This window comes from Perna viridis, chromosome 2, assembly GCF_037379345.1.
Source record: "Perna viridis isolate PV_CMFRI_1.1 ecotype Kerala chromosome 2, ASM3737934v1, whole genome shotgun sequence".
Classification (NCBI taxonomy): Eukaryota; Metazoa; Mollusca; class Bivalvia; order Mytilida; family Mytilidae; genus Perna; species Perna viridis.
The window spans coordinates 4,487,627-4,513,879 of NC_142446.1; the positions used below are offsets into that span (position 1 = coordinate 4,487,627).

Consider the following 26,253-nt stretch of genomic DNA (forward strand, 5'->3'; position numbering starts at 1 on the left):
ATTTCAGACAAACCTTACACACATTTGACCAATGAGTAGGCACAAGGCAATTTATTTAAATAGAGTTTTTTTTTCAATTATTTTTTCTCAAACCTGATATGAATTCCTTAAGTACAATAACTTTATTTCCCTCTTTATCATCTGCAATTAACATGAAACAAATACAAAGAGAAATAGAATGGTAGTAGTCAAAATCAAAACAGTATATGAATATATTATATGTACATGTGATGCAGTAATATATTATATGTAAACGTGATGCAGTGATTAGTATCATTTAATTTAAGTTCTGTATCTTATGATAAAACTTGTTTCTATAAAAAATTTAATTGTTTCAGAATTAGTTTACAGTCCTTTCTTGGCATCTTTCCCAGAAGTAGCAGATGAGATGGACATAATGAAGATATTTAGGGTAAGTCTAGACAGTCATCTAGTTGTAATGTCACAGCAAAGTACAGGTTCTAGACAGTGATCTAGTTATAATGTTACGATAAGGTACGGGTCCTGGACAGTCATTTAGTTATAATGTTACGGCAAGATACGGGTCCTAGACAGTGATCTAACTATAATGTTACGGCAAGGTACGGGTCCTAGACAGTGATCTAACTATAATGTTACGGCAAGGTACAGGTCCTAGACAGTGAGCTAGTTATTATGTTACGGCAAGGTACAGGTCCTAGACAGTGATCTAGTTATAATGTTACGGCAAGGTACGAGTCCTGGACAGTCATTTAGTTATAATGTTACGGCAAGGTACACACCTAGACAGTGAGCTAATTATTAAGTTACGGCAAGGTACGGGTCCTGGACAGTCATTTAGTTATAATGTTACGGCAAGGTATGGGTCCAAGACAGTGACCAAGTTATAATGTTACGGCAAGGTACGGGTCCAAGACAGTGACCAATTTATAATGTTACGGCAAAGTATGGGTCCTGGACAGTCATTTAGTTATAATGTTACAGCAAGGTATGGGTCCTGGACAGTTATTTAGTTATAATGTTAAGGCAAGGTATGGGTCCTGGACAGTTATTTAGTTATTATGTTACGGCAAGGTACGGGTCCTGGACAGTTATTTAGTTATAATGTTATGATAAGGTACAGGTCCTGGACAGTTATTTAGTTATAATGTTACGGCACGGTACAGGTCCTAGACAATATTTCATGATTGACAAAGAGTCACTGATGAACAGTTATTTTAGTAAAATTTAAATTGATAAAAAGTTTCTGTTTTAGAAAATCTAATGTACATCTTGGCAATATAGAATCTATAACCAAACGGAGTTAATTATGAATTTTTTATGTTGAAAGAAATAATTTTTCATATTTTAAGTATTTTGACATATTGCAATCATATCATGCTGACATCAACAGTTGTTACTGGAGAACAACACAAACGTCCCAACATTTTGTCGACCCATGACACAATAATACAACAACCATTCACCCCTTTGTAATTGGACCACTCTGAGAACTCATGTCTGTCTGGAGATGAGAAATATTTTCCCCACATTGTTCAGGAGGTATGAAAAGTTATTTAGAATTAGAGAAATTATTTTCTTATGTTGAAATTGGTTTTATTTGAGTATAATTACAGTGTAAGAATAAATATTCTTTTAAAATAGTTTTTGAATGTACTTGCAAATTGATTTTTGGGCAGGGCAGGTCTAAAAATTGGTGAAAAAGGTGAAACAAAATTTGTAAATGTGTGTGAAGTAGGATACTGTTTAAATATTGATCTACAGATAATATCTCTGAAATCAGTATTCAAGATTTACATTTAATTTAATCATTTTTAAAAGAAAAAAAAGCAATTCTAAATTATGTACAATTTTATTTTACATCATATAACCTTTGAAATTGACTGTGCATGTCTGCTACTATTTTCACAAGGATCAAAAACCTCCAGTGCTTACCAAGTAAGTCATATATGTCTTGTTTTATTTGTAGGAAGCATGGATTGAGAGATCTAAAGCAATTAGGGCCCCTGAGAAGGTTAATATAAATATTATAACACTATTAGCTAGAGTCGTGTGTAGATTTTTGTGTAAACTGCATGATCAAATTATCCTATCCTCAATCCAAGAAGCTATGATGTATGTCAGTCCTATGTGTGAAATTTTTAAATTTCTAAATGAAGTAATTTTATAACTGTAGCAATATGGTCAAATTTCCCTATTGTTGTAACAGTGACAAGCATGATCTTCCTTCGTTAACTAGTATTTGTTTTATTTTATTTGTATTTTTAGCTCGTAAGTAGAATGTGTGTATTTGCATGGTATTACACTGTTAACACCTGTTTGTCTTACTTGAAAAGTGTTTTATTTTATGAGAACAATAACACAGCAGTTTTAGATTTTGCAACTGTTAGATTTGTTTCCAACTTGTTCCATTTCTTTTGTAAAAATGAGTTTGTTTCTCTCATATTTTGATTAATTTCATTTTCAGAGTTGTAAAACAATCCTATTTGATTTGGATGCCAATATTATTGAGGTATCTAAACAGTGTACAAAATACTTTTCATGGATGACAAGCTGCTTGACCCTAAACCTTCATTTTATATTTGCATGATCATTTTTTGCTTATTTTCCAATATTTCATTATCAAATTTTTAGTACAATAACACTGGACAGAATTAATGGGGAAAACATTCTTAGGTGGGCCCCTGTTTGCATTTGATACAATGCTTTTGTACAGAGTGCTTTTTTCTTTGTACTATGATTTTTGATAGTTTTTTTATAGATTAAAAAATATTATTGTTCATTATGGCTTTACCTGATTTAATCTATAAGCAACAGCAGTATGTGAAATATAACATGGTACCTTTCAACTGAGTTCAGCTGCCCTTCATTATACAAATACTGATGAAGGATATCTGATCTGCTATCTGAATTAATTTCTATTTTTACCATCATTTGGTGATGTTGAACTTTTTTAAAATGTTTATATATATGTGTGTATTTATTCCATAAGTATATGTATACTGTTTTGTTTGTTGGGACACTTTTTTTAATTGTGATAACACATAGGTCAAGGTTAGGATTAAAATGTATTTGGAATTAGTCACCTGATCACACAGTTCTCTTAGCAAAAAATTTGGTTTGTTTGCCTACCATTTTGTTATTCCCTACAACAGTTGGTTTTTGCACATACTTTTTTTAGCTCACCTGTCTTTAGGGCTTGTGAGTTATTGCCATCACTTTGTGTCCGTCATCATCTTTAACAATTTTTCAAACATCTCCCCTGAAACTACTGAATGGATATGTATGAAACTTAATATGATTGTTCCTTAGAGTATCTTGCACAAAATCTGTCAAAAAGCATGGCCACAATTACATAAAATGTAACATAGGGGTCAGACAGCAGTTTATTTTTGATTGGTGAAAAAACTGCTATTACTAAAACTAGAACATAGGGTCGAAATACAGTTTTTTGCAAATAGCTCAAAAACCATTGAATTTAGCAAAATTCTGATGGAGATCTATATTGTTCACCATCAGATGATGGACCTTCACTGAAATTTTCAAAATGATTTGTTGCGTGTTGTAGGAGTTGTGGCCCCTGAAACAGATTTTTTTGTCCTTTTTCACATGTACAAATCTCTGAAACCAGTTGCAACAAAATTTAATAAAAGTTGGCTTAATTTTTTAGGGTTTCCTTTACAAAATGATCGTTTAAAATTTTTTGTAAAAAAAGATGGCCATCATAACAAAAAATAGAACATAATGGTCAAAATGCTTTTTTTGCTATTTTTTCCTCATCTATAGAAGAACAATGAAAATGAAAGCTACCCATAAGATAAACATAATATTCTTAGTTGTCTGGCAGTATTGAAATTATTTTTAAGGTGGCGATTTTCAGAATGGCTGCCATTTTGCAACCATTTCCACCAGTTGCTCAGATTTCAATGACTTTTGGTTTCTTGAGGAAATTAGGAGTTTTTTAAGTTAAATGGTGATGACGAAAGATTGTTCTCGCTAGCCATTTTCCCACTCATTTGTATAATTGCTTTCAATGAAAATTGGTTTATATAGTAAATATTGTCTCTTGATATGAATGGTGATGATGAAAAAAATGTGGAATGCCATGATTTAACTTCATGGGGTTTTTTTTTTCAGCAAATGGGCTAATGCCCCCTCAGACCCAGTGGAATAACAGGGCATAGGGAGACCCCTGCCCAAATTTTTTCCAGAGGTTCTAAAAACACTTTGAAGGCATTTCTACCATTTACAGTGTCTTAGGTATTCTTTTGAACTTACAGAATTCATCAATATATGCTCTTTTTTGCAATTTATAGCTCACCTGGTCAAAGGCCAAGTGAGCTGTTGCCATCACTTGGCATCTGTCGTCATAGTTAAGAATTATACAAACTCTTCTCTTCTCCTCTGATACTACTTGATCAATTAGAACTAAACTTGTTATGAATGTTCGTTGGAGTATCCTGCATAGAACTGATGCGGGGATTTTTTATTCATCGCAAAAACATGGCCGCTGTTACTAAAAATAAAACATAGGGGTCAGACAGTGGTTTTTTGCATACATCTCCAAAACCATTAGGTTTAACTAAATTCTGACATTGGTAAAAGTGTTCAGCATGATGAGATCTACTTGTCAAATTTTTGGTTTAATCCATTAAGCCATATTGGAGTTATTGCCCTTTTTCAACAATTTCTGCCATTTTTAATGTTATTTCTTTAAAAAAATCTTCCTCTTTGACATTATTTTATGAATTGGAAACAAACTTGGTATGGATGTTCATTGATGTATCCTGCGTAGAACTGATATGGGGATTTTTGATCCGTCGAAAAACATGGCCGTTTCTACTAAAAATAGAACATAAGAGGTCAGACAGTAGTTTTACACATATATCTCCAAAACCATTAGTTTAGCCAAATTCTTTCAATAGCTGAAATGATCCTTATTAGTAGGACTACAAAAGTCTTTAGGGATCAAAGTTGTCAGACCTTATAAGAGTTAAGGCCAAATTTTTTTTTTTGCAGTTTTCAGTCAATATCTTGAAAACTATGATAGATTAAAAGAAACCTTCAATTGTTGGAATGATCCTTATGATAAGTCCTACCAAAGACTTTTTGAGTCAAAATTATTGGACAACTTCATGTTAAATTTATTGCCTTTGAAAGGCAAATTCAACCAGCTGAGCGATTCAGGCTCTTGGGAGCCTCCTGTTTGCCAAACATGGTAACAAAGCATGATACCTTTACTTACTTAGTTAATTGGGCATGGTTTGCCAGGTGAGTGATTCAGGCTCTTTAAGAGCCTTTTGTTTCTAATATAAACATAATTTTTTTTTTACCAAACAGATGCAAAAGGGATTTGAGCACAACTTATAGTAACGTTATTTATGTTCTCTTCCATGTGCAAACATCACCAAATTATAAACCAGCATGTTTTTGCTGTCTTCACACTTTTTGTGATCAATCTACTTTGGTGCAGTTTTAAATTTGTGATCATTCCCCAAATTATATTATGATGTTCTTTAAAAAATAAAGCCAAGACTCTAATATTCTATGCTTTTCAATTTGTCTACATACATCATATTGATTTCATTGTAGGAAGAAATGAATGTTATCTTCAATTGGATGTCCATGTGCACATCATGGGTCATTCTTGAGGTTTATATCATCATATATATGCCTTAGTGAGGTGTGGACAATATTTGATTTTTCTGCCACTGAAGTTGAAATAGGACAGGGATTTTTAGCTCATCTTGATTGAAAATCCATGTCAGCTATTGTCATTACGTTGCATCTGTCATTGTCTTTTCTTGTTGTCATCGTCTGCCATTTATTTTCATTTTTTTCTCCTCTTTTGAAAATGATCTTTGGATTACCACCAAATCTGGTCACCAGCATCATTAGGGTATGTCCTTTGAAAATGGTGACACTGTGAAAGTACTTTATTTCATGGATACCAATTTTTGTGGATTAGGGAAGAAACACAAGTTCGTGGATTCTTGAATTCATGGTTTTGAGGTTTTCAGTATACACATCAATGAGATTCCCCTTATCATTTGGAACCAAATTTTGTAGTTAAGCCTACCCACAAAAACCATGAAAAGTAGTATCCAACAAACAATAGCATTTTCACAGTAATTAACTAGATCAAGCCCAAAAAAGGGCTCTCAGGGTAACCACCAATTTCTACAAAAATTATAAGAGATACTGGAAAATAAATGTGACATTTCTTCTTCAGATTGAAGAGCTCTGCTAAAATCTGTGTTAGGTTAAAGTTTTATGAAAACTCCTTATTAAAGTTACTGCCCTTGGAGGGTAAAAAAATGATTTTTGTGGTTTTTATATTTTAATTTGAAAACTGTTTATAGATGGAAAGAAACTTCCAGTTGATGAAATGAACCATATGATATGGCATGCAAAAGTCTTTAAAGTCATAATAAACTGTAAGCCTCTATGTTTAAGTGTGTCAAAAACTTATGTTGTGTTCTCACCTACCCCAAGTTTAACATGTTTCAGTCACATCGTGCTGTGCGTGGTGAAGCGCTTGAAAACTGTAATAGATAAAAATAACTTTTAATTGATATCTTTGTTTTTTTGCAGTACTGACCAAACTTTGAAATAATAAAAAGAGACAACTTAAACATTGGGTAATTTTTTGGTTCTGCTTGATTAAACAAGATGGCCACAAGGGGCTATTTAAGCTTTAAATAATAAAATGATATGACCACATAATTTCAAGTTCTCCAGGTGAGCCATTCAGGCTCTCTAGAGCCACTAGTTTTGGGTATGGTTTTTGGAGGGGGAGAGTTTTATGACAGAAAAACTCCAGCCATTTTTCAACAACACTATCATTGATAAGTTCTAATAGTTGCCCATGATCTTGTCAATCACCCAACAATGTAGAACAAAATAGTGCACAATGATCCTAAGTATTTCATGTTTCACGGTCACTTTCCACTTTAAGCACTAGTGTTTATCTTGACAAAATTTATCACCATGTTTATCATTTCTTGTGTTTATCTTGAAAACAGTTCTCCCCATCTTATGAATGTTTATCATTTCTGCTGTTTACCTTGACAACAATTCTCTCTATTTTGTTAATGTTTATCATTCCTAATTACCTTGACAACAATTCTGCCCATTTTATGAATGTTTATCATACCTAGTATTTACCTTGATCTATGTTAAGTTATAAGCTTTAATTAACATAGCTACATCCCCATCACCCATTAGTTGCTCTATTTCAAAGTAATAGAAATATAATTTTGTTACATTTCCCTGTTATACAATCTGTTAGATAACCATGTGTGGTATTTGCTCTTTTATCTCAGACCCAGAATTCTGAACAATTTTTTCATGACATTAATGACTTATGTTATTTAAAGAAGATTATGAGTTGTTTTGTTGGTAATCATTGTAAAGTGAATAACATAATACAAACCTTGTTTATTATTTATTCCAATTATATCATAATTGCATGTTATTTTAACCAAAAATATTTCTGACAAGTCTTTTAATAGCCATTATGTGTTCAATTTGTACGATATATTTCTAGAGAGACATTGAATATATGAAGACAGAATTTCAACTGGTATTCCAAAATAGTGTATACCCTGTTTTATACCTTTCTAACCTTCCAAAATGGCAGGCAGGAGATTTTAAACAACAACAGGTATATATACTTTGACTATTCAGAAAACCAGATAAGAATTCCTTCAATTGAATGTTAACCACATGTTTGGCAGCTTGAGGTTCATTGAATGTCAGTAACATTTATTGTCTCTGTATTCTCTTACTTCTACCATACTTTTTGGACTGTCTGTTTCAGCAAGTTGTTAGTTTCGACTTATCCTCCACTTTGACTTATGTCAGGATTTTTCAAGAAAAATGTTCATCTACAATGCATTTAATTAGATCAAAGTGTCTTTATCAGGTTTTACAGATACACTGAATTGTTTATTTAATTAAGATATATTTAAATCTAGTCAAAAATTCATGGTCCGACATTTGTTTTGTAGACCTTTGAACTTTAAACCCATTGTTTTTCTCACCTGAACTTTGGGCCTTTTGTCAAATGATTTTACAATATATTGATACATTCCTTCATAATTTTGGGTAAACTGCAATCACATATCTTGATAACGAAAGCTGTCATTCAAACCGGCAATCGAAGATAATAGATCTGTGCTGCTATCCATTTATGAATGAATATGACAATATTATATAAAATTATTCTTCAGTACTTTATCCTAATCTGAATACACAACTGTGAAACTGTGAAAATATGTGAACAAACTCTAAAAGTTACTTCACAAAATTCTTAACTGGTAAAGAATTATCTGATCAAGCAGTCCAGAGTATATCGGTCATTTTCAAAAGATGAAAATTATATACTTACGTGTTCATGGTCAGATGCCATTAAATGTCATCCATTACGTGTTCATAGCCAGTTAATGTAATTTTATGCTTTGCCTATGAGGGATGGAGCTATTTGTACTCAAATAACATTTAACTTAATTGATAATGCACTGTTATGTTGCTGATGTCTTGGCCAACAGGAATATGTGACACTTTCAACAACACATGATGTGTGTCTGCATTAAAAGTTCAAGCAGTCACATCCTATTACTGCATACCTCATTTCTGACAGAAAGATTTTGAGCCATTCATGTTTTGACAGAGAATCATCATGAAGGACGTCGCTGATGCTTGTTCTTATTGATTGTCACACTTTTGTACTCATGGTTAGATACATATTTATGCAGTCATGACCTTTTGTATTACTAGTAATAAGCTAATTAAAGCAGATTTGCAATTGTTAAATTCATTATCTTATTATAGAGGAGACAAGATGAGATTAACAAGTTTGAGAAGCAGAAATTAGAAAGGAGAGGAATGCTGGCTATGTTATTGTCATCTGATGTACAGTACCAACCATTTGATATGAATGAGGTTGCCTTCAATGTCATTGGTCCTTATTGTCAAAATGATCCAATGGTTGTAAGTATTGTTTGTTTTCTTATATGATTTTTGGCTTTGCTTATGAGCTATTTGTACTTAAATAACGATTTGTTTATTATGCATTGACATGTTTAATATTATGGGATATGTTTTAACCATTGGGTATATGCAAGACTTCTCTGTGCCTGTGCCTGTATTAAAAGTTCCAAATTATCTATGTCATATCCAACAGAACAATGTTGAGCCATTCTTGTGTCAGACCACCTACATGTTTGTTCCTCTAGTCATAATTATATTTCAGGGGTTGTTTCCCCATAACTATGCTTCACTGTTGAAATCCAGGGATCATGCAGGGCTTCGCCATGTTGCAATTTGCAATTTTTTATTTGATCTGGCGACAAAAATAACCAGTTGGTGATTTTCTTGACTCCTTGGTTTTGTATATTAAAATTGACAGAAAGTTGCATTTGTAATCGTCTTCAATTAAACAATTGTGTTGACATGTGTACAGAGTTAATTGAACGTAACCAATTAACGACTGAAGCCAATCAAAGGTATTAAGATCAGGTGACCGTGACACACAATATCCTTATAGGAGGTGTCAATCAGATGTAAATATATTATTGAGCCAAATAAAACTGTCGTCATCTGGTCAAAGGTAAGCACAATTATGGCCCTGTGCATGTGGCTACATACAAGCTTCACAACCCTGTTAAACCATATCATACATTCAAAAGTCAGCCTCATATCTTGACCTACACTTAGATGGTAAAGGAAAACTATTGACCAAACTTTACGACAAACGTGATGACTTTTCATTCAGAATTGTCAACTTCCCTTTCATCTGTGGCAACATCTCTTCGGCTCTTGCATATGGAGTGTTCATATCACAACTCATATGTTATGCCAGAGCTTGCCGAAACTATGTAGACTTTTTATATTGCGCTAGAACTCTAACAAATAGGCTTCTGGAACAGGGTTATGTTGCTACAAGATTGAAGTCATCACTACAGAAGTTTTATGGTCGGCATCATGAACTCGTGGATCGTTATGGTGTATCCATCAGCACCATGAAAACTGATTTATTCAACGGGTCATAGTTTTCCTTTCCTCGTTTGTCTACCCCGGACTTGACTTTTTATGAGCAACTCAGTGGGTGTTTCTAGAAAAGCAGAGGATGTTTACCCTACCGGTGCACCTTGTCCATGCTCCCAGTCTTTAGTGGAGTTGGAGTTGCTCATTTACTTTTGTTACTTTGTATGTATGATTTTAGTTACTTAATGTTCTTTGTTGTGTATGTCTGTTTTCCATGTCTGGTCTTTGTCCCTGGATTACATTCTTTTGATTACCACTATAACCTTGGTCCCCTTGATTACTCTTTCAGAAACAGATTTACCTTGTAACGGAATAAATTAAATCAAGTTAACAATGATTACCCCATTTTGAAGTATCTAAAACACCTTTGAAATGCAAGAATTGATAAAAGAATATGGATGACATTTGTTTATACTTTTACTATGTGGTTTTTTTTTGGCAGAAAATCAGTAAACAAATAGAATGGGGATTTCCAAAAACCTAATTAAGGAAATATTGAAGGCATTAAGTCATTATATTCAGATATAAAGGAGGAGTATAAGAGAACAAGGGAGAATTATAAAGACACACAAACAATGGTCAGTGGTTGTTTTGGCCAATTTTGGCCCTAATTTATGAAAATTGATGAAAAAATGTGCCAGCTGGTAATTTTTCTGGTGACAGAATTTTGGAAGCCAGAGCAGCCACTGAGGTTCACCTCAATGCATACTTTTGTATTTCAGCTGAATGAATCAGTAGAATAAATTTTGGCAAGAAGCCTTTATTACACATCCAAGGTAAAAAATTCCTCAGATTGTTCATGACTAGACTACCAACTGACTGGTATCTGTCTAGACTGACCACTGACTGACACCTGTCTAGATAATGAACTGACAAATCTTTGTGAGACACTGACAGGTAACTGTCCACAAACTGGTACCTGTATTGACTGACCACTCACTGGTACCTGTTTATACTGCCCACTAACTGATACCTGCCTAGACTATCCGTTGTCTGTTATCTGTAGAGTGCTTCTACTACTTGTCACCTGTGTAGACTGTCTATCCACTGTCACTGTCTACACTATACTTACTGTACCTGTCTAAACTGTTTACTCACAGTCACCTGTCTAGATTGTTTACTCACTGTCACATATCTAGACTGTACTCACTGCCATCGGTCTAGACTGTACTCACTGTCACCTGTATAGACTCTTCTCACTGTCACCTGTCTAGACTGTAATCACTGACAACTATCTAGACTGTCTACTCACTGTCTATTGTCCACACTGCTCACTGTTACCTGTCTAGACTGTCTACTCACTGTCACCAGTCTAGACTGTACTCACTGTTACCTGTCTAGACTGCTAACTGTCATCTGTCTAGACTACTCACTGACACCTGTCTAGACTGTGGTCACTGTCAATTGTCTAGACTCTCTTTCCACTGTCACCTGTCTAGACTGTCTGCTCACTGTCACATGTCTAGACTGTACTCACTGTCACCTGTCTAGACTGTCTACTCACTGTCATCTGTCTAGACAGTCTTCTTATTCTCACCTGTCTAGATTGTTCTCACTGTGACCTATCTTGACTATCTACACACAGTCATACATCTGTTTGTTTTTTTTACTGGATATCTGTTTGATTCCAGTACACTCATTTGCTCCTGATTTTTTTTATTTAGTTACTACTTTGTAGCATTAATTTCAAATTTCAAATTCAAATTGCCATATTCTGGCGTATATCATAAACAAACAAACATACAATACATAGAAGATATAAAACACATTCAAGTAAACACAGTTGGTAATATAAGAATACAAAAGTCATTGCATGAAAGTTTCAAACATAATTAAAAGCTTTAAAATGCCTGTACTGTCCTGTCATTTTTTTTCTAATATCATTTGCTTCTTTTATAAATTTTCAAAGTGATTTGGTAGTAGTAGGGTTATTTGGATTAGGCAGTTCCCTGGTGAGTTTTGGATCTGCAGTAACTGTTTTAAAAATGTTACAAAAAGTTCCTCCTCTAAGTGTATCATATTGAGGACATTTCAAAATTGTCAATTTCTAGACTGTACTCACTGTCACCTGTCCAGTCTGTCTATTCAATGTCATCTGTCTAGATAGTCTTCTCACTGTCACCTGTCTAGATTGTACTCACTGTCACTTATCTAGACTGTCTACACACAGTCATACATCCCTTTGTTTTTTACTGGATATCTGTTTGATTCCAGTACACTCATTTACTCTTGATTTTTTTTATTTGGTTACTACTTTAAAGCATTAATTTTACTATAAACGAATTTCTGCAGCTTTTGTAAATTTTACATATTTAAAATCGAACTTATCCAATGTGCCATATAAAAAGATATGTATTTGAAATGAAGTTAATTATTTCTTTTTTCTTTTCAGGTGACAGTTCAGAGCTAGTGGCATTTACTAGCTGGTACCAATTATCTGTGATAGACTTGTCAGTAGTAGGCAGCACTGTTCTCTCTCATTCTACAAGTATGGATAACCATTCCATAATGCGTTGGTAGAGAATAGGTTCAAACATGTGATCATTCTGTGTTGTTATCATGTTGGAGAACAATGTTTTACTAAATACTTAAAATATGAGAAACATTCACCAAACTAAAAACTAAAAGCTAAATTCTAATTAGTGATTGAAATATGCAAAAGTCTAAGTTACAGCGTACTAGGCCTAGAAATAGACTTCAGGTTTTTTTTGTTAGTGTAATTGAAACAGAATGAAATGTTAATAATTATTGTGACTTAGAGACAAGGAGCCCTCAAGATTATTTGTTGGTCATGATCAAGTCCTAATAATAAAACAAATACTGTATGTAACTATATAAGGCACCAACCATTTCTGAGAGTTAGAGTTTGGGGAGCTGGAATTTTCATGCTTGAGAGAATGGGATTTTTTTTTCAGGTCTTAAAAAAATATTAGATTTTGATCAATATTTTAGGACAGTTAGATTTCTATGGTAGTCCTTTTTTTAGGACAGTTAGATTTCTATGGTAGTCCTTCTTTTTGCTATTCCATTTCTATGGTAGTCCTTCTTTTTGCTATTCCATTTAAATACTTCTGTCATGACGCAGTTTTTAATGTCTTGTTAAATACTTTAATCCAAGAAGAAGTCACTGGATCAATTATTTGTACAGTTAAGTATATTTAATTGTAAATAAAAGTGTATTTTTAACTGAACTGTTGTTTAAATTGTAGTAAATTATTGTTTCATCTTGAATGTTGTATCCCCATAAAGATACTGCTATGATATTGTAGTAGTACAGGCCCTGAAACATTCCACATTTGATGGGTCAATGAAGATAAATACCTGAAGACTAATCTGCTGGTTTTGTTATGTAAAATGAAGATGCTTAATTTATCTTAACATGAAGTGCTTGATAGATTTAATGCCTATATTGGATCTTTCAAATCTATTCAAAGTCTTCTACCCTATGCACTACACTTCCACATAATCTCATAAAACAAAATTTTGCATTTCTTATCAAATGGTCCTTTGATAAATGGGGATTTAAATATTCAAAAATTTAAATATCACAATACCTAGTATCAAGAAAGTACTTAATAAAATCAATCCTCATAAAGCAACAACCCCAGATAACACAAGTGGTAGACTTCTGAAAATCACACCTATTCTTTGTCTCCTCTTTAAGAAGTCACATGCATCTGAAGAAACACCTAGCGACTGAAAACATGCAAATGTCACTCGTGTCTACAAAAGTGAGATAAATATAAATTAGTAAATTACAGGCCAATTTCATTAACTTGCATCTACTGCAAGATCACCTCACTTATAATGAAACATCTGGATCTTTATGATCTCTGACATGGTTTTCTTCACAGTCACTCATCAGTAACTCAACTTCCTTCATTTAATCAAGAACACCAGAATAACACTAACTGATTTAATCATCATGGATTTCACTAAAGCTTTTGACAAAGTTTCTAATCAGCATCTTATCTACAAACTAGATTATTATGGAATCTCTGGCAAAACCTTAGACTGGATTTCAGTTTTTATGCCCTCACAAAAAAAGTGGGTGTATAGGAATCAACCTGTTTTTCCAACCATCTGTCTGTCCATCTGTCCACATTCCTTTTAAGCACAACTCCTACTAAACTTTTTAAGGGATTTTGATTAAATTTTATAGGAAGGTTGAGTATCATAGATGTTCATGAAGGAATATAAATACTGTTGGCTGACTCCTAAGGGAGATAGTCCAAATTTGGGGTTTTACATGTTACAACTTCATAAGCCTCACTTCTCCTAAACCCCTCAAGAGATTTTGATGTTATTTTATAGGTAGGTTGGGTATTATATGTAGATGTGCATGCAGGAATAGAACTCTAAAGGGAGATAATCCAAATAAACAGTAGTACATGCTACTACCTGGTAAGGGCAACTCCTCCTTAACCACTGAAGGGATTTTCATAAAATTTTATAGGAAGGTTGGGCACCGTATGTAGATGTGCTTGAAGGAACATAATTACTGTTGGAGGACAAAGGGTAGATAATCCAAATTAGGGGTTTTATATGTTAAAACATTGTAACTCTTCCTAAACCGCTCAAGGGATTTTGATGAAATTTTATAGGAAGTGGGTATAATATCTAGATGTGCATGAAGTAATATACTAGTTATTACTCTTTGATGAATCCAAAGGGAGATAATCCATTAATGGCTTTCCATGTTGAAACATTGGAAGCACAACTCCTTCTAACCTGCTCAAGGAATTTTAATGTTTTATAAGAAGGTTGGGTATCATGTGTAGATGTGCATGGAGGAATATAAATACTGTTGGATGCCAACAAAGGGAGATAAATCCTAATTAAAGGTTTTACATTTGAGTCCATTTGAAGCCATCCAACATAAAATGTAGTTGTATTCTCCATAACCTTAGAAGTTATCTCATCTGCAAAATACCTAGGTGTCACTCTTCAATCCAACTTAAAATGGGACAAGAACACTGATGTCTTCATTTCAAAAGCTAAAAAAACACTTGGATTTCACAAAAGGAACTTGAAAACATCCAACCATCACACAAAAAGCCAAGTATACCAAGCACAAAGACCCAAGATTCTTTTTCAAAGATAGAAATGGTTTAGAGGAGGGCTGCTAGGTATGTTTGAAACATCAACACTAGTAGTGTATCCTGACCAAAACTACGAGAATGCACACTCACATTGGAATGATGTATAATATCACACATCAACTTTTTGCTATACCATTCACCACAATGCTTATTCCATCAGACCCAAGAACCAGAAAACATAACTCTCTCTCTTTCATTTCTTAAGGTTTTAATTTTTCCCATACACTATCACTCAGCAGAACCTTTTACCTATTGCAGTTGCCCAGACATGTTCAGAGAACAGCCTTCACATGCTGTTCTCTTTACCCTCATCTGACCATTATTTATCTTATGTACAAAGTTTTAATCACAAATGACTACTACTGTTCTTTCCACAATTTTCTATGTAAATAAGTTTACTTATTACATTTTGTGTGTAGCTTTGAAATTACTAGTGCTACATGTGCACTAGTAATTTCGAAATCTTCAAGTTCTTTATTGATGATGTTGCCATACTCTGGCGTATATCATAAACAAAGAAACATACAATACATAGAAGATATAAAACACATTCAAGTAAACACAATTGGTAATATAAGAATACAAAAGTCATTGCATGAAAGTTTCAAACATAATTAAAAGCTTTAAAATGCCTGTACTGTCCTGTCATTTTTTTCTAATATCATTTGCTTCTTTTATAAATTTTCAATTGATTTAGTAGTAGTATGGTTATTCAGATTAAGCAGTTCCCTGGTGTTTTAGATCTGCAGTAACTGTTACATAAATGTTACAAAAAGTTCCTCATCTAAGTGTATCATATTGAGGACATTTCAGAATAAAATGATTTTCATTTTCAACTTCTGTTTTACAATATTTGCAGAGGCGTCTGTCATTTGGTGTCTTATTAAAACGACCGACTTCTGTTTCTAAAGAATTGTTAACTATCAGGTTTTTTTTTATTGTGACGTCCCCTTGTCACCATCATATGGTTTTTATATATCACAATTTGTTCGATGTGTTCGTATTGTGACAATGTTTTGAAATTTTAACGAAAGAAATTTTTATATAACCGAGAAATTTATTATCACAAACTCGTTAAAAACATTTACATTTTTTTCAACGGTTACAAGGTACTCATTCTCAAATACAGATGTAATGACTAATACGCTTGGTTATCTCCCAACCCTATAGTTTATGGTAATATTTTAGCAAAGCACAGAAAGTTCAATACTCACCTAAAAAGTTTACAAAACCGTTGAGAAGACTCATTCATAAGGGATATAGTTACGATATTGTCAAATTGTTAAAGATAGCATTTTTTGTGTCAACATTGATTCGCTAATAGACACTGGCATTACAAGGGTTGTGCCTGTGGTGTACATTAGTTCTCAAACTCGTATAGGAAGAATTGGGATCGATATTACTTACGATGAAGTATATTGTATAACTTTTGAAGGCTTAATCTGGTCCAGAGCTGGCATGTCAGTTAACTGCTAGTAGTCTTTATTTGTGCATTCTGTTTCAACAAGGGAATCAGACTTTTTAAAGTTTTGAATTGATTTTTAGGTCTGTTCAATTATGTTATATTTTTCCACAGTGACCAGATTTTAAAAGGGGAAGGTTGTGATCACGTCAAAGTACTTTAACTTTAACCTCGCCGCATTGATTGCGCCTGTCAAGAATTTCTGGCGTCTGTATGTCACGTTTCATTTTCACTTTCAGTTTTTTTATGTTGTTGGGATCTACAACGTTAACTATTTTGCTGTACTTGTGTATAATGTTGTTTTGGGGCCAGGTGCAGCCTGCCCTGTGATGTGAGGGTTTCCTCGTCGTTCATTGAAGACCCATGGGTGGTCTTGAGCTGAAATTTTCCATCCCGGTGGGGTTGTTAATATGATTTGGAAAGCCCAACTATTTTAGGCTGGAGTGGGAAAAACAAACCAGAATAATTTTGATATTTGATAAAATAAAAAAAATCATAGTTCTGAATGGTATATGCCTTATATAGAGGAAAAAGCACTTTTGATACGACCACAACAAAAAATGGTATGATGCTGTAGTCGTCGTCGTCGTCCGTAGACACCTGGTTTTCATACGATAATTTGAGTATTGGTTGATCTTCATAAATTTTTTTAACAAGCTTCCAAACCACAATTGGAAGGTTTGTATTGATTTTGGTCCCAGAAGTTTTAAAATTAGGGACCAAAAAGGACACAAAACAAGCATTTCATAGAATTTAACCATATAACTTCAGTAAAAGCATAGTAATGTCTATGTTATTGTTCCATAATATTCTAAATCACAATTGCCAAATTTGGATTTAATTTTGGGTGTTGAATTTTTCAGAAATTAGCGGCAAAAAATGAGGGTTCAGAAATATGAATTTTCAGACAATAACATAACTATTAGTGATTTGATCTCTTTGAAATTGTATTAGAAGGTGCCATACCACCAAAGGAAGAGCGGTATCGATTTATTATATGTGTATATACCTATGTAACCATATTTATGCCATACCACAAAAAGGAAGAGCGGTATCGATTTATTATATGGGTATATACCTATGTTGCCATATTTATGCCATACCACCAAAGGAAGAGCGGTATCGATTTATTATATGTGTATATACCTATGTAGCCATATTTATGCCATACCACAAAAAGGAAGAGCGGTGTCAATTTGTTATATGTGTATATACCTATGTAGCCACATTTATATAACAAGGAAATGTCAAATATAAAAACAATTTAATACAAATGTAACAACTAACAATAATATGAAACAAGAATGTTAAATTTCCTGACATTCGCACGATTTGCAACCCATACTGTCTAGTTTATATCCCATAAATCCACAATTATTGCTGCATAACTTGAATGGACAAAACATCACAGGGACTAGTTTGGGAATATCTATAAAAAATAGAAACAAATTAATAAGACTGATAATCATACCTTAGCGTACATTCTACAACTTCATTGAGACCACAGGTACTTCGGACACTCTTTTTTTTTCAAACCTTCTGTTACTGGGACAAACCACTTTTAACTGTAAGTATGTTTGATATGGAGTTGTTTTATCCCTTAATAAAAAGAAATATCAGAAAACCTTACATGCAGTCTAATTAAAATTGGTCCCTCCGATTTTTATTTGTTTTCCCGAGGGTTTGCAAACAGAAAGAATAAAAAAATTGTGAAGTATAATTTTAATTAGACTGCCTTACATTGGAAGGGAATGTTTTTGTTAGTTCGGGTTCGGTTTGTTTTTGCTGTAAAGATCGTACTTAGTGAGCTTCCACGTATTCTTTTTTACGGTAGGTTTACTGTTCTATATTACTAATGAGGATCTTTTACATCCTTAAACACCCAGACAAACTTTCAATTCTTGACTATAATAAAAAAAAACAGCATTCTTAGATGTAGGACTGTTCACTTAAATCGGATCTGCTCAACAATATAATAATTAAAATCATTCCACATACGAAGGTACGAAAGGTAATAAAGCTCATTTTAGTACACTATGAACGCTTTTTTCAAAGAGATCCATTCACTTTTACTCAAATTATCTTCCAGAAATCAGAAAATAAATTGTTTCTGGTCCCTATGTGGCCTCTAATTCTTGATTGGTTCAAGTCAAAACCCCCAAAAATCAATCACAGTCCTCTTTCGAAAACCCTTGATTCTAGTCCCTGTTTGTCCCCTTATTCCCACTTGGTTTAAGTCATAGACCCCAAAATTGAACCAACCCTTCCTTTGGTGGTATAGCGCCTTGCATTTTTAAAAAGGTTCAATAACTTTTAGTTAAGTTATCGTCTGGGCATAAGGAAAAGGGCTGTTTGTATCCCTTTTCCACCGCCATACCTACACAGTCCAAGTCAATCAATCCAAGCATGACTTTGTTGTATCGAATATTGTGGAGCAATTTCATAAACATACACATATGCTATATAATTAAATTTTATCAAATGCTTGTTTTTGTCCCTTTTGGTCCCTAGTTAATTCCAAAACGGTTGAGACATACCAACCTACCTTCTGTGGTTTGGAGCCTTATTTTGAAATTATAAAGATCAACCAACTATTTTCAACCTATCGCACGAAACCAACTGTCTAACAACGACGACACGGATCGATACGAAAGCCCATAGGGGACCTAAATAAATAAAATTATATCGTTATCTCGATATTTATATCGTTATTTCGGTATAGTTAAATCGTTCTCTCAATATATTTTGATGTAACGATATAATTATGTCGAGATAATGAATTAATTATATCCACATAACGAAATCATTATATTGAGATAACGAACCAAATACATTGTGATAATGATATAAATATATTGAGATAACGATTTAATTATATCGAGATAATGATATAATTTTTTTAAGTCCCCTATGGGTTTCCGTTAATCGATAGCATTACACCAATCGCATTTTTTTGCAGTCATATAAAAACTCACGTCTGATTGGCTCGCACTGGCACGATCTGCATTGTTGTAATCTTGTGTTTATAAAACTGTCATTACAAAGCACTACACATGGTGGACATCTCTGAACCACGGGACCTGAAGTGAATGGATTGTCATAATTAGAAATAAAAAAGAAAAAAAGGAAAGTAATAATTACCTGAATGTAACTAAGAATTGAAATTGGTTGATTGATTTGTTGATTTGTGTTAAACGCCCAGGCAGTTATATTTAGCTATATCCGGGCCATGAACATGAAATGGATGAAAAATTGAAAATGAGATGATGATGAATATTGAAGATGATGATGATGATGATGATGAAATGGGATGGGACACGATGATAATAGGGTCGACAAATTTTGACTGCCACTGGAAATATGGAGTAGGGTAGGGTAGGACAGTTTAGCCTCCTGCGGTGGAGCGAAAATATTCCTACTCCTATCGAATACCACGCCAGAGTTGTTTAACATGCGGGGAACGCGGCATCTTTACCAACAAGTTGCACAACTATGGTATGCGGTCAGGTTTTCCATATTATGACATTACAACCCCAGCATGTAGCATGCCAGGGGTACCCCATTCCACCACCTGGGACACACACCCAGTTGCTCTCTGGATAGAGCGCCCAAGTCCTCGGTCATGGTTCTGAGCACTATTTAGTCGCCTTTCATGAAATGCATGGCGTGAAATAAAGTGGGATTCCCATTGTATATTATGTACCCCTGTCACACTGCCGAGCGAAAGAAATTATCGTGAACAGATCAATATTGCAGCTTATAAGTAAAGTAAGCAAGTAAAGGATCGTGAACAAAAAAATACTACTTTTTTGACAATATCACCAAACTGAAACCTTTACAAACAAATTAAAATTGTTACAATTTGCAAATCATTTAGAGTAATGCGTCTTTTCTTTCAAGATACCATTTTCAGAAAATGCATAAGGCAACATTTCGTTCGCCCTATATTCTATAGCATGCTGATAGTCGCATCATGTCACGATTTCATTTTTTAAAATTTTTTTTTTTCGATGGTTGAACGAATCACTGTCTATTTTATGTTGACCTGTAACATTGAATGTGTTGTATGTTTCATTGTTGTCCTAACGTGTTAGAAAACAAAGGGCGAAATAGTCCTAACTCAGATGGGGATCGTTCTTATAATCTACAAAACAAAAATCTTACATACTCGGTTACCGCACCGTTAGGGTTCATGGGAAAGATACCATTACATACTCGGTTACCGCACCGCTAGGGTTCATGGGAAAGATACCATTACATACTCGGTTACCGCACCGTTAGGGTTCATGGGAAAGATACCATTACATACTCGGTTACCGCACCGCTAGGGTTCATGGGAAAGATACCATTACATACTCGGTTACCGCACTGTTAGGGTTCATGGGAAAAGATGCCATTACATACTCTGATCCGCACCGTTAGAGTTCATGGGAAAAGATGCCATTACATACTCTGATCCGCACCGTTAGAGTTCATGGGAAAAAGATGCCATGACATATTCTGTTCCCGCACTGTAGGGTTCATGGGAAAAGATGCCATTATATACACTATTCCCGCACCGTTAGGGTTCGTGGGAAAAATACCATTACATACTCTGTTCCTGTACCCTTAGGGTACATGGGAAAATATGCCATTACATACTCGGTTACCACACTGTTAGGGTTCATGCGAAAAGATACCATTACATACTCTGTTCCCGCACCGTTTGGGTTCATGGGAAAAAATACCATAATATACTCGGTTACCGCACTATTACCTTCGTATAAGAAAGCTTTCCCTTACACTTTCACTTTTTATTTATCAAAGATTTATTATGACAGGCACTTTGTCCTCTAGTGTAAAGTTATTGTCTTAAAATATCAGAAATATGACATATTTAATTAAACAAAACGATTTCACTTTGTACCTGATAAATGATCAGCATTTTGACACGTTCTATTTTTTTTTTTTTTTTTTATTTATTTTTTTTTCTTTTTTTGTGAAATGAGCTGACATGAATTTGTGCAATTAAACAATTGACACAGGATACGAATTTGATTAGAATTTAAGTAGCCATTTTTGGTCCGTAATTCCGAATGGTTCCAGATACCTATAAGATAAATTGCAACCAACCTTTGGTGGTATGGCACAACTTTTTGTGCAATTTTATAGAAATCTATTCTTTTTCACTCAAGTTAGCATCCGGAAGTCAGAAAAAATGCTTGTTTCTTGTCCCTTTATAACGCTTACTCGGCTCAAGTAAAGAATCAAAATAAACAATATTAGTCTACCTTTCATGGCACGACACCTTGCATTACAATTGAAATGAGAACCGTTTATTTTTACTCAAGTAATTGTTCAGTTTCTTTTTAGTCCATAATTCCTATTTGGTTCAAGTCATACTCGCAAAAATTATTCCCAGCCTTACACCTTGTGGTACAATTTCAAAGTGATATGTTTACTAGTAATCAAGTTATAGTCTGGACACAGCCCATTCTTGGCTCCTCTGTTTTGTGGTCGTATAAAATGAGCAGAGGAACGACTAAACTATTTTTAACACCAACAAACTAACAAACGTACCTAAAACAAAACATGTGGAAAGAAAATTAAATTACGATGATGATATGATTAAGACATTGAACTAGAATACTCACGTTATCATATTAGATAGAATACTAGAGACTACTCAAGCGCTCAGATAAGACAGGATACTAAACTACTCGGGTGTTCAGATTAGACATGATAGTAGACTACTCATGTGTTAATATAGACAGGATACTAAACTACTCGAGTTTTCAGATTCGACTGGATACTAGACGACTTAGGTGTTAATATTAGACAGGATACTTAACTACTCAGGTGTTAATATTAGACAGAATACTTAACGACTCAGGTGTTAATATTAGACAGAATATTTAACTACTCATGTGTTGATATTAGACAGGATACTTAACGACTCAGGTGTTAATATTAGACAGAATATTTAACTACTCAGGTGTTAATATTAGACAGGATACTTAACTACTCAGGTGTTAATATTAGACAGAATATTTAACTACTCAGGTGTTAATATTAGACAGGATACTTAACTACTCAGGTGTTAATATTAGACACAATATTTAACTACTCAGGTGTTAATATTAGACAGGATACTTAACGACTCAGGTGTTAATATTAGACAGAATACTTAACGACTCAGGTGTTAATATTGGACAGGATACTAGACTACTTATGTGTTAATATTAGACAGAATACTTAACAACTCAGGTGTTAATATTAGACAGAATACTTAACGACTTAGGTGTTAATATTGGACAGGATACTAGACTACTTATGTGTTAATATTAGACAGAATACTTAACAACTCAGGTGTTAATATTAGGCAGAATACTTAACGACTTAGGTGTTAATATTGGACAGGATACTAGACTACTTATATGTTAATATTAGACAAGATACTTAACGACTCAGGCGTTAATATTAGACAAGATACTTAACGACTCAGGTGTTAATATTAGACAGAATACTTAACTACTCAGGTGTTAATATTAGACAGAATACTTAACGACTTAGGTGTTAATATTGGACAGGATACTAGACTACTTATGTGTTAATATTAGACAAGATACTTAACGACTCAGGTGTTAATATTAGACAGGATACTTAACGACTCAGGTGTTAATATTAGACAGAATACTTAACGACTTTGGTGTTAATATTGGACAGGATACTAGACTACTTATGTGTTAATATTAGACAGAATACTTAACAACTCAGGTGTTAATATTAGACAGAATACTTAACGACTCACGTTTTAATATTAGACGGGATACTAGACTACTTATGTGTTAATATTAGACAGAATACTTAACGACTCAGGTGTTAATATTAGACAGAATACTTAACGACTTTGGTGTTAATATTGGACAGGATACTAGACTACTTATGTGTTAATATTAGACAGAATACTTAACAACTCAGGTGTTAATATTAGACAGAATACTTAACGACTCACGTTTTAATATTAGACGGGATACTAGACTACTTATGTGTTAATTTTAAACGGAATACTCAACGACTCATGTGTTAATATAGGCAGGATACTAAACTACTCGAGTTTTCAGATTCGACTGGATACTAGACGACTTAGGTGTTAATATTAGGCGGGATACTAGACTGCTCGGGTGTTAAGATATGAGTGGATGCTAGACTATTCATGTGTTTAGATTAGACGGGATACTATAGAAATCATGTGTTCGAATTGAGCAGGTTCTTCTTCAGTAGTAATGAAACCCGGCTATGATTAAAAATGAAGCGAATTTGCTTAACGATTATTTGTATTAGAAATCTTTCAACCTTTTGGTGATCTCTGGTGGTATATGAATTAAGGTTATACACTTGTGAATTTGTTGCTATTCACCATATTTGTTCTTTTTTTTTTTCATAATAAACTCCATAGTATGCCAATCAATACATAACAAAATGGTTCAAGTTACAAAAGGATGAATTTTAATGAAAGTGGAAACTTTTTTTATGTTGACAATCATCCATTTTAATATACCGCCACACGAAGTGGCGAGGTTTTGTGTGATATCCTCCGAAAAGTTGCACGTTCGTCCGTCCGACGGTCTTTTCGAGTTCGATCATTTAGAACATTTTGCCATCCCCCTTTTTTCATCATTACGTGGCGGGGTATCACTTAATGTTCCAATAGTATCCTATTTTCTATTGAGGTCAAAATGTCATTTGAACAGGCAATTAGTTGCTTCAGTGGTGGTGATGACTTAAATGACCGAGAGTTTGAACAATTAGTAAACTTCAGAATATATTGGGCTCTTCTGCCAGACGCGCCTTACAATGATATTGTCTAAATTAAAGCACCGAAATCTAAATAATAAAAATTCTTTAAGAAAAACCTCGAGAAAAAATAAATTTCAAGTATTTTTCACTCGTATTATGAAATAAGATATGATTACGTCCTCCGCCAGTGATAGCACTTGACGAACGTTGTATTCTGATTAAAAATGTAAAAAAATTCAGTTAGAACTAAGATGTCTTGCAAACTTAAGGTAGAGTTCCACATGATATCAGATTATGTTATAGCCTTGAAGGGCACAAATCAAGAAATCAAGAAGTTCCGTATATTACTCATAGTGCAGGTGACGGAAGTATTGTCAGTGGTACCACATGTATGATCTATGTATTAATATACCTCCGTCTCAAGTTACTGACATTTACCATCAGGAAAACCAATGATTGATGTCCGATAGTGATTGACTTTTTATGACGTCACCAATCATTTTTGCGATTAAACGTCAATTTGATCCTATCAATTTCAGTCATAAACGAAAGAAATCTCTTCATTTCATTTAAAAAAGCTGTATTCACTTAGAAGGTATTTGAAGGATTTCTATATGGAATGTTTTTTTTTACTTCGACATTCAAACGACTGAGAAATGACATGGGTTCTGTAATAGCATTCATTCATTCATTCATTCCTCTTTAAGAGATTCAATTATACAAATATGTTAAACTAAAGATATCAATTGTGGTATACACATGTCAATGGCACATGTATTGAACATAGTATTAGTTACAGTGCATTTGCTTATGCAGCCCTACTAGTAACTCATACGAATATTTGAAAGTCACAGCTAAACTAAAGTTGAATATTGGTATAAATGGTCCCAGTGATCTGCCGTCAAATAGAGTAAGGGACTATACGATTAACATACGCAATATACAATTTATTTAAAAAAAAAACGAGAGAAAAAAGGAAGAAAGTGCAGCTGAATTAAAGGGAGGTCAGGTCTAGTGTCCTTACGAATAAGGAAAGCAGAATAAACCATGTAAGTTCTATGGTCGGTCCAATCACTAATTTAACTGTAACTTGCAAAAAAAAAACGCATTTGGTGATTGTTTTAAGTACCATTGACTCTTTACAAACCATACATTAATGTAATCAACGTATATAAACGATCAAGTAAACAGGGATTCACTTAAAGTGGGATTATCTGAATTTAGGTAAGAGCTCAAAAAGAAGGCCCATTCATACTTCTTAGCAGTGACCTTTTGGTGAAGTCGATTCGACATTGAAACATTAACCTACGCAGCCATGAAGACTGTATTTCTCCTTAAACGTGTTGTAAAGTACAAAATAAGCATGACATAAATAATTAAAATGACAGATGCAAATTTAGATTCGTTCTCCTTGGAGCACACAGGACGCTGGATATTTTTAAAATGAAATTTCAATGCTAAAAAGTATCCAGGTCAATGTTACCGTTAAACCACCATCATATATGTGTTAGGAAAATATAATTGAATTGTAAATTAGCCAATGGTCTTACTAGTCTACCAATCAGAAATCTGAGATGTCAGACCCTGAAATTACCGAGAATATATTTGAGAACTAAGGAAGTATTTACAGACATATTAACAAAGTAAAAATATCGGATGTGCTTACCTTGACTAGAAAAATTGAGAAAAGCGGTGATGATTAGTAAAAAGAAGAAATTATCCATAGGTGCATTGTCTCCGTACTGAGAAACGGAAGGTTTGTGGAGAGGTCGTAACAAGCCGAGCATGTACTGTTAATTGAAATATATCGACAATATCAAATAAATGTCTTGTTTACTATAAAACCACTGAGGATTGGTAAATTTGGTGGTATGTCACTAT

At 33.8% G+C, this 26,253-nt stretch overlaps 2 protein-coding genes and 1 long non-coding RNA gene across 8 annotated transcripts in view; 1 reads left to right on the top strand and 2 right to left on the bottom strand.

Annotated features, from left to right (window-relative positions):
* Nucleotides 1–13,220, top strand: part of LOC148623360 (nephrocystin-1-like) — a 50,224-nt gene extending 37,004 nt beyond the window's left edge. For 2 of the 3 annotated variants that reach the window (XM_088565168.1, XM_088565169.1), the window contains 5 exons: nt 339–412; nt 1,949–1,993; nt 7,529–7,645; nt 8,815–8,973; nt 12,422–13,220. In XM_088565168.1, the coding sequence (XP_088421294.1) occupies nt 339–412; nt 1,949–1,993; nt 7,529–7,645; nt 8,815–8,973; nt 12,422–12,439 (413 nt within the window). In that variant the 3' untranslated portion in view covers nt 12,440–13,220. Of the gene's footprint in view, nt 1–338; nt 413–1,948; nt 1,994–2,247; nt 2,446–7,528; nt 7,646–8,814; nt 8,974–12,421 lie in introns of those variants that run through there. The other variant, XM_088565170.1, reaches the window with a different exon arrangement.
* LOC148623361 (uncharacterized) lies at nt 5,430–26,253 on the bottom strand. 4 transcript variants are annotated; one of them, XM_088565173.1, is made up of 4 exons: nt 26,039–26,253; nt 19,569–19,673; nt 6,469–6,524; nt 5,436–6,159 (listed from the first exon to the last, which is right to left on the bottom strand). In XM_088565173.1, exons 1-3 carry the CDS (start codon nt 26,157–26,159, stop codon nt 6,490–6,492), a joined length of 261 nt encoding a protein of 86 aa, XP_088421299.1. In that variant the 5' UTR covers nt 26,160–26,253; the 3' UTR covers nt 5,436–6,159; nt 6,469–6,489. The 4 variants fall into 4 exon arrangements, with proteins under 4 accessions (XP_088421298.1, XP_088421299.1, XP_088421300.1 ...); XM_088565174.1 differs by having other exon boundaries at nt 5,449–5,885; XM_088565172.1 differs by having other exon boundaries at nt 5,430–6,524.
* Nucleotides 7,411–8,674, bottom strand: LOC148623362 (uncharacterized). Its single transcript, XR_015919422.1, has 2 exons — nt 8,372–8,674; nt 7,411–7,868 (listed from the first exon to the last, which is right to left on the bottom strand). It is a non-coding gene; the product is annotated as an uncharacterized LOC148623362 (long non-coding RNA).

Bases quoted from the DNA above. Each gene is read 5' to 3' on its own strand.
- LOC148623361 (XM_088565171.1), bottom strand. From the start codon at position 26,159: ATGCTCGGCTTGTTACGACCTCTCCACAAACCTTCCGTTTCTCAGTAC. The intron at 19,674-26,038 runs GTAAGCACATCC...CATTCACTTCAG, and splicing joins TCTCAATTTTTCTAGTCAAG to GTCCCGTGGTTCAGAGATGT. The intron at 18,023-19,568 runs GTGAGTTTTTAT...TATTTTTTATAG, and splicing joins CCAGTGCGAGCCAATCAGAC to ATATTCCCAAACTAGTCCCT.